At 45.1% G+C, this 12,566-nt stretch overlaps 1 protein-coding gene across 1 annotated transcript in view; it reads right to left on the reverse strand.

The window, feature by feature from the left end:
- Positions 1 to 415: 415 nt before the first annotated feature.
- Positions 416 to 12,566, reverse strand: part of LOC134658151 (influenza virus NS1A-binding protein homolog A-like) — a 33,958-nt gene continuing 21,807 nt past the window's right edge. Inside the window, exons 12-16 of the mRNA XM_063513760.1 lie at positions 9,975 to 10,137; positions 8,124 to 8,274; positions 2,967 to 3,142; positions 1,030 to 1,146; positions 416 to 586 (exon numbers count right to left, since the gene is read on the reverse strand). Coding sequence (XP_063369830.1) covers positions 563 to 586; positions 1,030 to 1,146; positions 2,967 to 3,142; positions 8,124 to 8,274; positions 9,975 to 10,137 — 631 coding nt within the window. The 3' untranslated portion in view covers positions 416 to 562. The remainder of the gene's footprint in view (positions 587 to 1,029; positions 1,147 to 2,966; positions 3,143 to 8,123; positions 8,275 to 9,974; positions 10,138 to 12,566) is intronic.

The following is a 12,566-nucleotide window of genomic DNA, read 5'->3' on the forward strand; positions in this document are numbered from 1 at the left end:
CAACGGGTTGCACTCTGGGAGTACCGACAGAAGTGAAAACTCAATGACTATTCCAAAATGTCTGCAGCACTATGTATAATAGCGATTTCATCAAGATGTAGCTTTATTGAATTATGTCATTGAGTTTTTCTTTATCGATTTAAATGCCGTCTAAATGAGTGGCCATCTAAATTTTACGGTTACGCGATCGCCTTACGCTGTCTCGAGTTTATCATTTTTTCCCCACATCAAAGTGCCCAGCGCCGCTAAAGAAGTTTTCACTTCAAAAACATTCGCAAAAATTTCATTGTGCAAAAACAGAGATAATCCAGTTTTATGGACGTCTCAAACAGCAATTTTAAAACAAATATGACGACTTTAGTAAAGTCATGGACTAACCTATAGGTTAGTCCATGGTAAAGTTCAGCTGTCACAAAAACGTCCACGAAATCTTCGTATCATACAATAACTCAGTTGTCTGTGGTCTGAAGAGGATCCTAATAATACTCATTGCTTGATGCGGAAGCGTGTTTTTACGTCGTCTCCGTCACTCGTTACTGCAGTGAGAAGGACGACACGATGGCTAGTTATGCGCGGTCGCTTCGTTCTGAAAAAATAAACGAGTAAGTGAGTTTATCATTAGTCTGTAGTCAGGACGCCATGATTATTTAAATTAAATCGAATCCTCCATTTTAACACGCTTTTATTAGGTCGACCTGTATGTAACTATGTAATGGAATCTTGCAAGTTAAATTTGATCCACTTCCCGGTTTCCGATTGAGCTGAAATTTTGCATACACATGTAAGTCGGGTGACAATGCAATATTATGGTACCATCGAGCTGATCTGATGATGGAGACAGGAGGTGGCCATAGGAACTCTGTGATGAAACAACGCAACCTAATTGTGTTAGGGGTTTTTAGAATTGTCTCGATGAGTATTAGTTGTCTGTCGTAAGAAAAGTACAGTCAGCGATAAAAGCGTGTACCAAAAATGAAATATTTGCCAAAAACTTATTTCTTTTCTCTGCATTTCGTGGGCTATATTTACCTGTCCGTTTTCTTCTGGCCGGTCGGCCCCGCTCGGCGGGTGCTGCTCGCTGAGCGCGCGGCACACAGGTGACGGGGACTCGCTAGGCGGGTTCGGCTCACTCAGGGTACGCGCCACCTGTGGTGGAAATATCCATTATTCCATTGAACTAAAATTATACTTTATATCGACTAGTAAGTCGATACAAAGGCTGAAAAGTGAATGATCAAAATTTGAATCCTATTACTTCTAGCTGCACACCATACAAAGACAATTGGCAATCGAATTTGAATCAACGGTATTACAAAATTGAGTTGAATTTGTTTTGTTAAAATCGGACGAAACAAAGCGAAAGCAACTTTGTTCCATTTAATTAAGGTTTAAATTTCATTGGAGGTAATTTCTACTCGTATTAGGACATTGCACCCCAAGAGGATAACTTAATTCAATGGGCACAGGATAAAAATTATACAGTCTTCAGTCTTAGACGTCCTAGTAGATATAGTCTATTAGGACATCTTTCCACGACTCCATGACATATGGATGCCAAATATAATCAATGAAGTCATGGGACTAGTCGACTACCAAGATATGTTGTACAGTAGCACAGAATAAATAATAGTACTAAGTACAGAAGACTCACTCTCTAACAAAACGCGTCTGTTACGATCAGCACAGATATGGCCGCTAGGTGGCGACAGCGCCACGCGCGGCTTATGGCTTTCCCCAAAATTGGGGCCGAACGGATGTACTTTTAGCTACCTGTAGCAAAGCGGCGAAATCGCGGAGTGAGACACGCCTGACAGTAGTCGAACGAGCGAGCGAAGCGAAGTGAAGTTCTTACATTCAACTTGGAGCACACGGCTGGCTAGGGGCACGTCCCGGCATTTCGATGTTTATAAGCTGAACTATCAGAGGATAGTTTGATACACAATAACTTAAGTAAATTTCTTCCAATTTAAAGGAAATTGGGTAAACGTGTAGTTGAGGGCATTATATTTTAGTCATTAAATTATGAGCAGGCTCGATCAAGGGGTTATTGAGCTAGAAGAGCTTAGAAGGCTAAAAAGCTATTTGTGAGGGTCTTGCTATTCTGGTCATCTTTTTTGCAAGAAAGTATGGTCGAGTTTGGTATCAAACGAAAGTGCTCGGCTTACACATTTATAATATAGTTTTTAAATTTACAATTTATAAATAATGATCTAACATTTTGGCGAACCGCGAGTTCTCAGTTCGGGGCGAACTACTAGTATTTGTGGTGCGGATAAGGCGTAGTACATACCAGGGGCGGGTCGGCTAGCATGGTCCACTCGGCGTCGGGGCGGGGCAATAATTTACTTGGAGGATGAAATATCATCAGAAGAGGAAAATAATCGTAGTACGGAATCATTTATTCAAATCTCGTGTCATTTATTCAAAATGGCTTCACAGCTATCTAATAAAACGTTCACGAAACTATCGACACCGTCATGACGGCCGTCATCTTACGTTACGTTGACAGTCAACGTAACGTAACGCTGTCTAGGAAACCGCGCCATCTTGTTTACATAGACAACGTTCTAGTGACGTCAGTCAACGTTATATAGCGGCCGTCATATTACGGCACCGTTTTCGGAGGAATCCAAAGCTTAAGATATGTCGTACAGTCACCTGCTATCTGCGATAATATGTTACACAACAAAGGCCGCAAAAACATCTGACACGATCTCGTTTGTAGAGCCATAAGAGCGAGTTACATATTCTTGCGGCCTTCGAAGAGGCACATATTATTGCAGGTGACTGTACAGTATTACAGGAGTAATACTTAGTGGCACCAAGTGTTATGGTGCGGATTACTACCTGTGAGTTCCTGTAATTGGCTTCCTGTTTTTAATCTTACTATCTATTTAAAGTTTGTAGCTGTTGGTTCTCCTTAACATAAAAAAAAAAAAAAAAAAAAAATAAGGCGTAGTACATACCAGGGGCGGGTCGGCCAGCATGGTCCACTCGGCGTCGGGGCGGGGCAGCCACTCGACGCAGGCCAGGAACTCGCGGCCCGAGAACCCCCCGGCCGCGTACAGCGCGCCGCCGAGCTCCGCCACGCCGAGCCCCGCGCGCGCGCGCCGCAGCATAGGGCCCGCCTCCCATCTGCCCCCTGTACACACACAACCGTTTAGTATATCTGGAAGACATGTATAAACCTAGATACCTAGAAGACCTACCGCCTCCCATCTGCCTCCTGTACACACATACAACCGTTTAGTATATCTGGGAGACATGTATAGACCTAGATACCTAGAAGACCTACCGCCTCCCATCTGCCCCCTGTACCCACATACAACCGTTTAGTATATCTGGGAGACATGTATAAACCTAGACCTAGATACCTAGAAGACCTACCGCCTCCCATCTGCCCCCTGTACACACACAACCGTTTAGTATATCTGGAAGACATGTATAAACCTAGATACCTAGAAGACCTACCGCCTCCCATCTGCCTCCTGTACACACATACAACCGTTTAGTATATCTGGGAGACATGTATAGACCTAGATACCTAGAAGACCTACCGCCTCCCATCTGCCCCCTGTACCCACATACAACCGTTTAGTATATCTGGGAGACATGTATAAACCTAGACCTAGATACCTAGAAGACCTACCGCCTCCCATCTGCCCCCTGTACACACATACAACCGTTTAGTATATCTGGAAGAACATGTATAAACCTAGACCTAGATACCTAGAAGACCTACCGCCTCCCATCTGCCCCCTGTACACACATACAACCGTTTAGTATATCTGGGAGACATGTATAAACCTAGACCTAAATACCTAGAAGACCTACCGCCTCCCATCTGCCTCCTGTACACACATACAACCGTTTAGTATATCTGGAAGACCTGTATAAACCTAGACCTAGATACCTAGAAGACCTACCGCCTCCCATCTGCCTCCTGTACACACATACAACCGTTTAGTATATCTGGAAGAACATGTATAAACCTAGACCTAGATACCTAGAAGACCTACCGCCTCCCATCTGCCCCCTGTACACACACACAACCGTTTAGTATATCTGGGAGACATGTATAAACCTAGACCTAGATACCTAGAAGACCTACCGCCTCCCATCTGCCTCCTGTACACACATACAACCGTTTAGTATATCTGGGAGACATGTATAAACCCAAAAATGCGAGATTTCCCAGAGATAAGACCTAGCTAGATCGATTTTACACCCCCGAAAACCGCCATATAGCAAATTTCATCGAAATCGTTTAAGTTTCTGAGATCCCCGAAATATATTTACAAGAATTGCTCGTTTAAAGGTAGAAGATTCAAACGAGAGTAGACACATTTAAAAGCGGAAAAAATGACTGCCTTAGGTGAAACTTGAACTCACGGCCTCTGCTCTGGATCGATACTCCAGCATTTTGCCAACTGAGCCACCAAAACCTCAACCACAGCCAGCGAATCTTTCCACCATATGGGTCTAGGTGACCGTAGCGACATCTACCGTCTAAATTAATTGACAATAAATACAGTCAGTCGTAAAATTTTATATGTACCCGAAAGAATTACAAAACAAACTAGTGCAAAGCAGATTCACTTTCCTAGAATTTTCTCTCTAAAAAATAAAAGGGTCATTGTGTTCAGGACATGTTACCTGCAGGCTAGCGCCCGGCAGCAGCGAATCCACGCGGCGCAAGGAGGCCGCGCCGTCAGACCCTCCCGCGACCACTAGTCGGCCTCGCCACAAACGACACCCGATGACAGCAGGCCTCTGTATATGTTACCTGCAGGCTCGGCGCCCGGCAGCAGCGAATCCACGCGGCGCAAGGAGGCCGCGCCGTCAGACCCTCCCGCGACCACTAGTCGGCCTCGCCACAAACGACACCCGATGACAGCAGGCCTCTGTATATGTTACCTGCAGGCTCGGCGCCCGGCAGCAACCAATCCACGCGGCGCAAGGAGGCCGCGCCGTCAGACCCTCCCGCGACTACTAGTCGGCCTCGCCACAAACGACACCCGATAACAGCAGGCCTCTGTATATGTTACCTGCAGGCTCGGCGCCCGGCAGCAGCGAATCCACGCGGCGCAAGGAGACCGCGCCGTCAGACCCTCCCGCGACCACTAGTCGGCCTCGCCACAAACGACACCCGATGACAGCAGGCCTCTGTATATGTTACCTGCAGGCTCGGCGCCCGGCAGCAACCAATCCACGCGGCGCAAGGAGGCCGCGCCGTCAGACCCTCCCGCGACTACTAGTCGGCCTCGCCACAAACGACACCCGATAACAGCAGGCCTCTGTATATGTTACCTGCAGGCTCGGCGCCCGGCAGCAGCGAATCCACGCGGCGCAAGGAGGCCGCGCCGTCAGACCCTCCCGCGACCACTAGTCGGCCTCGCCACAAACGACACCCGATGACAGCAGGCCTCTGTATATGTTACCTGCAGGCTCGGCGCCCGGCAGCAACCAATCCACGCGGCGCAAGGAGGCCGCGCCGTCAGACCCTCCCGCGACTACTAGTCGGCCTCGCCACAAACGACACCCGATGACAGCAGGCCTCTGTATATGTTACCTGCAGACTCGGCGCCCGGCAGCAACCAATCCACGCGGCGCAAGGAGGCCGCGCCGTCAGACCCTCCCGCGACCACTAGTCGGCCTCGCCACAAACGACACCCGATGACAGCAGGCCTCTGTATATGTTACCTGCAGGCTCGGCGCCCGGCAGCAACCAATCCACGCGGCGCAAGGAGGCCGCGCCGTCAGACCCTCCCGCGACCACTAGTCGGCCTCGCCACAAACGACACCCGATAACAGCAGGCCTCTGTATATGTTACCTGCAGGCTCGGCGCCCGGCAGCAACCAATCCACGCGGCGCAAGGAGGCCGCGCCGTCAGACCCTCCCGCGACTACTAGTCGGCCTCGCCACAAACGACACCCGATGACAGCAGGCCTCTGTATATGTTACCTGCAGACTCGGCGCCCGGCAGCAACCAATCCACGCGGCGCAAGGAGGCCGCGCCTTCAGACCCTCCCGCGACCACTAGTCGGCCTCGCCACAAACGACACCCGATGACAGCAGGCCTCTGTATATGTTACCTGCAGGCTCGGCGCCCGGCAGCAACCAATCCACGCGGCGCAAGGAGGCCGCGCCGTCAGACCCTCCCGCGACCACTAGTCGGCCTCGCCACAAACGACACCCGATAACAGCAGGCCTCTGTATATGTTACCTGCAGGCTCGGCGCCCGGCAGCAACCAATCCACGCGGCGCAAGGAGGCCGCGCCGTCAGACCCTCCCGCGACCACTAGTCGGCCTCGCCACAAACGACACCCGATAACAGCAGGCCTCTGTATTAGATATGAGCGCCGATAGGCATATAGCCGGCGGCGGCGCGCCGGTCAAAATTGGTCGGCGGCGGCGGCGAATCGGCGGCGTGGCCTTGAAACACCTTCGTTTAATGAAAAAAGAATTCAAACCAAAATTTTACCGAAAAAACATGTTTTTGCTGTAAGAAAGTTATGAAATAAATGCATTTTTTATTTTCAAGGATAATTTATTGAATTGAAAAAATTGATATCGTATAAACTGTGGATAAGCGATATCGCGCGGCATCAGAGGCGGTCTTAATCATGGCGAGGCTTTGGCCGGAAGATCTTAGCGAGGCCCTTATCTTTGGTGCTAAGTTAAAAATTGCGGATTGACCGTATCAGGGAAACGTCTTGTCGACAGTCCAAAAAAAAACGAGCTCCGTCATTAACCAATATCGACCCATCAAAACCCATTTATGTCAAAAAGTGAGACCCAACGCCGAGCTCCATGTAACACCGAAGACTTGATTTCGACGCCTCCCAATGCGAGGCCAGAAGATGAGCTGCAGGTAAGCATACAGCTAAGAAACGAACGCCAAGTGTAAGCTTGGCTGACGGCTGAACGCCTGGAGCGCCGATTGCGGCGCGCTTCTGTGCGAGGCCGAGCTGCAAGAGAGCAGAGCGAGGGTGCAGGCCGATAAAGACTGAAGACATAGTGTTAAAGATCTGGAGCTTTCCTGTGGGCGTATTCGTGCGACGCCAAAGGCCGAGGCTGAAATGGAGCTAAGATCGGATAAGGACCAATGCTCAAGCGTTTTAAAACAGGCCGAAAGTAACTGTTGAGCTCCAAACAGGGCCAAAAACTTGCAGGTTCAGATAGCGGCTTAATTCCATGCGAGCGATGCAAGGCCAAAGATTGAGCTGCGCGAGAGCAAAGCTTGAAATTTCAACAGTGGCCAAGTTTAATTGAGACCCGATTCCGACACCCTTCTGTGCGAAGCCAACGGCCAGACATTTGGACGTGGAAACGCTTAATATCTCAAAATCAACCCCATTTTATACCTTTTAAAGATTAAACGTCTTTAAAAGGTATAAAATGGGGTTGATTTTGAGATATTAAGCATGGTTGCAATGGTTGAATTCGCGGTAAATGACGAATGGTTAGCTGGCAAAATTAGTTATGCATTGGATCGGTAATCCAAAGATGTGGGTTCGAATCTCACGTTAGCCAGATTTTTTCATTGTGATTGACATGTCTAGTGTATATATACAATCTATAAATTGTAATGTGGAACGTTCCACAATAAAAATGGAAGGAAATCAGTATGTTTATTACAAGCATATTGATGTTAAAATTGATATTAAATAATTTCGTTTCCCCAAGACTAGTAGCGCGGTTACTAAACAGATAAGCAGACATAGAAATCCGTGGTTGAAATTTTCTTGACACCAATCCACGCGGCGCAAGGAGGCCGCGCCGTCAGACCCTCCCGCGACCACTAGTCGGCCTCGCCACAAACGACACCCGATAACAGCAGGCCTCTGTATATGTTACCTGCAGGCTCGGCGCCCGGCAGCAACCAATCCACGCGGCGCAAGGAGGCCGCGCCGTCAGACCCTCCCGCGACCACTAGTCGGCCTCGCCACAAACGACACCCGATAACAGCAGGCCTCTGTATATGTTACCTGCAGGCTCGGCGCCCGGCAGCAACCAATCCACGCGGCGCAAGGAGGCCGCGCCGTCAGACCCTCCCGCGACCACTAGTCGGCCTCGCCACAAACGACACCCGATAACAGCAGGCCTCTGTATATGTTACCTGCAGGCTCGGCGCCCGGCAGCAACCAATCCACGCGGCGCAAGGAGGCCGCGCCGTCAGACCCTCCCGCGACCACTAGTCGGCCTCGCCAAGCGCAGCCGCCCATCGAACGCCGCGCTGAAGGCAGCAGCGGGCCGGCGGTCCAACCAGCCTGTCAAACAAATCCCACGGCATAAAATGAACTGTAAACTAATTGTAACAATGCCGGTCAGCTATTGGGACACTTACGGAGTTTTTCATAAACGTCTGCTAAGTTAATCAACTGATGATCGTCGTTTGTCCCTCCTCTATGGCATAACGAGCGGTAGGGACCAACGACGATCATCAACTGATTAAGTTAGCAGCCGTTTATGAATAACGCCATTAGTATTTAATAATTGTCACAACTATTGAGTCACTTAGTATTTAATAACTCTCTCCTTGTCAAAGAAAAAAACGTCAAAATGAATTCGCCCAATTTTGATGAGCAATCATCCATCCCTTTATTAACTTCACTGAAAGGAATTTGTACGACATCCGTACCGGTACCTGATTGTCAAGGAAACGGATTTGCGCCTGAACCTGTGTACAGTCACCTGCAATAATATCCTACTCTTCGATGGCCGCAAAAAATATGTGACACGCTCTTATGGCTCTACAAAATATGATAATGTCAGATATTTTTGCGGTCTTATTATTGCAGGTGACTGGTACACCATACCGCACCTACAAGTAAGGAAAAGACGTATAATAAAAAAAATAATTTGAGCCTATATGCGTCCCACTGCTGGGCACAGGCCTCCTCTCATGCGCGAGAGGGCTCGGGCTATAGTCCCCACGCTAGCCCAATGCGGATTGGGGACTTCACATACACCTTTGAATTTCTTCGCAGATGTATGCAGGTTTCCTCACGATGTTTTCCTTCACCGAAAAGCTAGTGGTAAATATCAAATGATATTTCGTACATAAGTTCCGAAAAACTCATTGGTACGAGCCAGGATTTGAACCCGCGACCTCCGGATTGAAAGTCGGGCGTCATATCCACTCGGCCACCACCGCTTTTAAGGAAAAGACGTAACGAATGTAAAATACCAAGGTTACTTAGGGTGGTATTACTGGTATTCCACTCACTCTCTCATTACACACAACACTAACATAAGATTAAGGGAATGTACACTAACACTATGGTCATGGTCCGAAATAAAATATATTGAATTGAATTAAGCAAAATATGAGATGCAAATACACATTGGACAAAAAAAACAACGGGTTGCACTCAGGGAGTGCCGGCAGAAGTGAAAACTCAATGACTATAGCAAAACGCACTATGTATAATGTTAACGCCATCTTGCGTTATTACGTCGCATTACTTGAAACCCCTAAGCACATCACTGTTAGTACTCGAGTTATATTAATACCAGTTAGAGCGAAGCTCACTAGATGGCATTTAAATCAATAAAGAAAAACTCAATGACATTACATGTAACAGGTCCGTCTTACGGTCACGTGATCTCACGCGAGTTTATCATTTTTCCCCACCTCAAAAAGTGCACAGCGACGCTAAAGAAGTTTTCACTTCAAAAATTGGACAGGTGGAATACCACCCTTATAGTTAGTTTTTTTTTGCATTAGAAAGAACTTGAAAGAAGGTAAGCGATTTTGACATGTCTTTTAATTGAAAAACACTTTTTAAAAATCGATAACTATTACTTATGAAAGCAGAAGACTATAAAAGATCGTATTAGATTCATAATTGTTACATATTTACCGTAACTTATTTTTAAAATGTGTTTTTCAATTAAAAGACACATCAAGACCTTATTTCTAATGCTAAAAAAAAACGAACAATAGAAGATGTCACCGGTGACATACCTCGGGGTCCTCTAGAGACAGTAGTTCCGTGGAAGCGAGACAGCGCCAGGCGTCGCAGCCGCCTAGCGCCCAGAGCGAGCCGCGCCACGGCACGGCGCAGCACTGCGACCGCCCAGTGGTCAGGGGGCGGCCGTCTGACCACGAGTCCGTGGCCGGATCGTATCTGAACACAGAACAAAATGGGTAAGGAATCAGGGGAAATTGTTAAAAGTAAATGACACTATGTCATGAAATAAAACTATTAAAACGGATTATATACGGTTAAAGATTCTTTATTCTCATAAGAATTACAAATTCACTTACATGAGAACATTATAAACTAAAATACATTTTCAAGTTAAACTAACAGTGCAGTTACTAATAAAAACATATGTAGGTAAGTTGACAATCGGCATGCAAACTAGTTCTGTTGCTGTGCGGCGGCGCATCGTCGAGTGCTCAGCGATAAGGAGCTAGAGTAAACATTAACGTATAACGTATTGGATGCGGCATCGGCATAGGCCTAGCGTTTAGCTGTGTAGCGTTAAGTGTTATAAAAGTATTATATAGAATTGTTGTATATTGCTGTTTATTTTATTTTGTATATTTGTGTATTTTAAGGTATGAACTATATTTACTTTTTATTATGTTTATATATATATATATATGGGTCAATATTTATACTTCTAACATGCTTCTAACAAAAGAAAAATATAAGAAATATGCATTTAAGTTTTCGCAGTAATATAAAGATTAAATATGTTGGTAGATTATTTATGTAATAAGTTTAAATTATTTAGTATGTGGTATTTGAGGTATTTTTTGAACCGGTTCATAGATTTTAATTCTTTAATATCCCTTGGTAATTTGTTATATAATTGAGCACCTTCATATACTAGACTCTTCTTCCCGTAGTTTGTTCTATTATGGTGTAATGTTAGATGATCTGCATTTCGGAGTTTTATTCTTTGGAATTGGTGCTTTTTGGTGAAGGTTATTTGTGTATGTATTCGTTTTTCGAGAATTTTGCGTATTAGCAGGCAGGTATGATATATATATGTTTGAGTGACATTCATTATTTTAGTTTCAGTGTAAATTTTTTCAGTAGGTGTGAGAAAGTTATAGTGAAATAAGGTTTTAATAAGTTTATTTTGTGCTGTTTGGATCTTCATTAGATTTGTTTTGGCGGCAGTGCCCCATACCTCAATTAAATATTCAATATGTGGTTTAGCAAGAGAGTTGTATATCAGATATTTTACTTTGTGCGGTAAACATCGTGCAATACTGCGAAGCGCTCCTGTGAGGGAGGTAAGTTTAGCTTTAGTTTTTTCTATATGCGGTTTCCAGATCAGTTGAGAATCTAGAATCAAGCCAAGATATTTTTCCTGTGTTTTTTGATTAATGACTTGTCCATTTATTGATGGTGGAGGAAAGTTGCTAATTTTTTTATTTATTGCTGAAAAAATTACATAGTTAGTTTTAGAGATGTTTATGGTAAGTAGATTCGCCTGGAACCATTTGTTTAATAGGTCTAAATCGTTTTGTACATTCAACATAATATCTTCAATAGATTTCCCATTGTAAAACAGACTTGTATCATCAGCATACAACGTCAAGTCCCCAGTCAGTCCTATGTCTTGGATATTGTTGATGTAGATCAGGAACAAAAGCGGGCCCAGAATTGAACCCTGCGGGACACCATATGTTACGAATCTGGGACCGCTTCTGCACTGATCAATTTTTACAACCTGTTGTCGATTTTCAAGGTAACTCCTAAATATATCGTATGCTTTGTCTACTATTCCCAGATGGTGTAACTTTTTCAATAGTATGTCATGGCTTACTGTATCAAACGCCTTTCTTAGGTCTATAAATATTCCTAGTACGATTTGTTTTTGATCAATTTTAACATTTATTTTTGTGACAAGGTCTATTGTTGCAGAGAGGGTATTAGCTTTTGGTCGGAAACCATATTGCTTCTGCGAAATAAAATTTTTAGATTCTAAGAATTTATCAAGACGCGCATAAATAACTTTTTCATAAATTTTTGATACGGTTGGGAGAACAGAGACGGGTCGATAATTTCCAGGTTCCGACTTTTTACCTGATTTATAAATTGGGGTAACTTTTGCTATTTTTAGGCTATTGGGGAAGGTACCATTTTCTAAGCATTTGTTAATACAACATGTAAGTTCCTGGACTACTATAGGACTGATACATTTTATAGATTTGGCGGTGATTTCATCTAAACCGGAGCTAGTATTCGTTTTGAGGTTGTGTATTATCTTAAGTACTTCATCTTCGGTAGTTGGTTGTAGGTGTCTAAGTTTATCGCCTTTGTCTACATCGTAAGATTGCGTGTACATAACTGGGATTTTGTTTGCTAGAGAGAGGCCGATCGTAGAAAAGTATGTATTGAATTCTTCGCAGATTTCTATTGGATCCGTCACAATTCTTGAATCCACTTGTAATTGAGCTGGGTGGTTGTTGGCTTTTATCCTGTTATTAGATAGACAACTAATCAGGTTCCACATTTTCAATGGTTTATCCGTACATTCTTTAAAGGCTTTGTGATAGTAAGTCTTTTTTGCTGTTTGTATACTTTCTGATACC

This window comes from Cydia amplana, chromosome 21 (assembly GCF_948474715.1).
Source record: "Cydia amplana chromosome 21, ilCydAmpl1.1, whole genome shotgun sequence".
NCBI lineage: Eukaryota > Metazoa > Arthropoda > Insecta > Lepidoptera > Tortricidae > Cydia > Cydia amplana.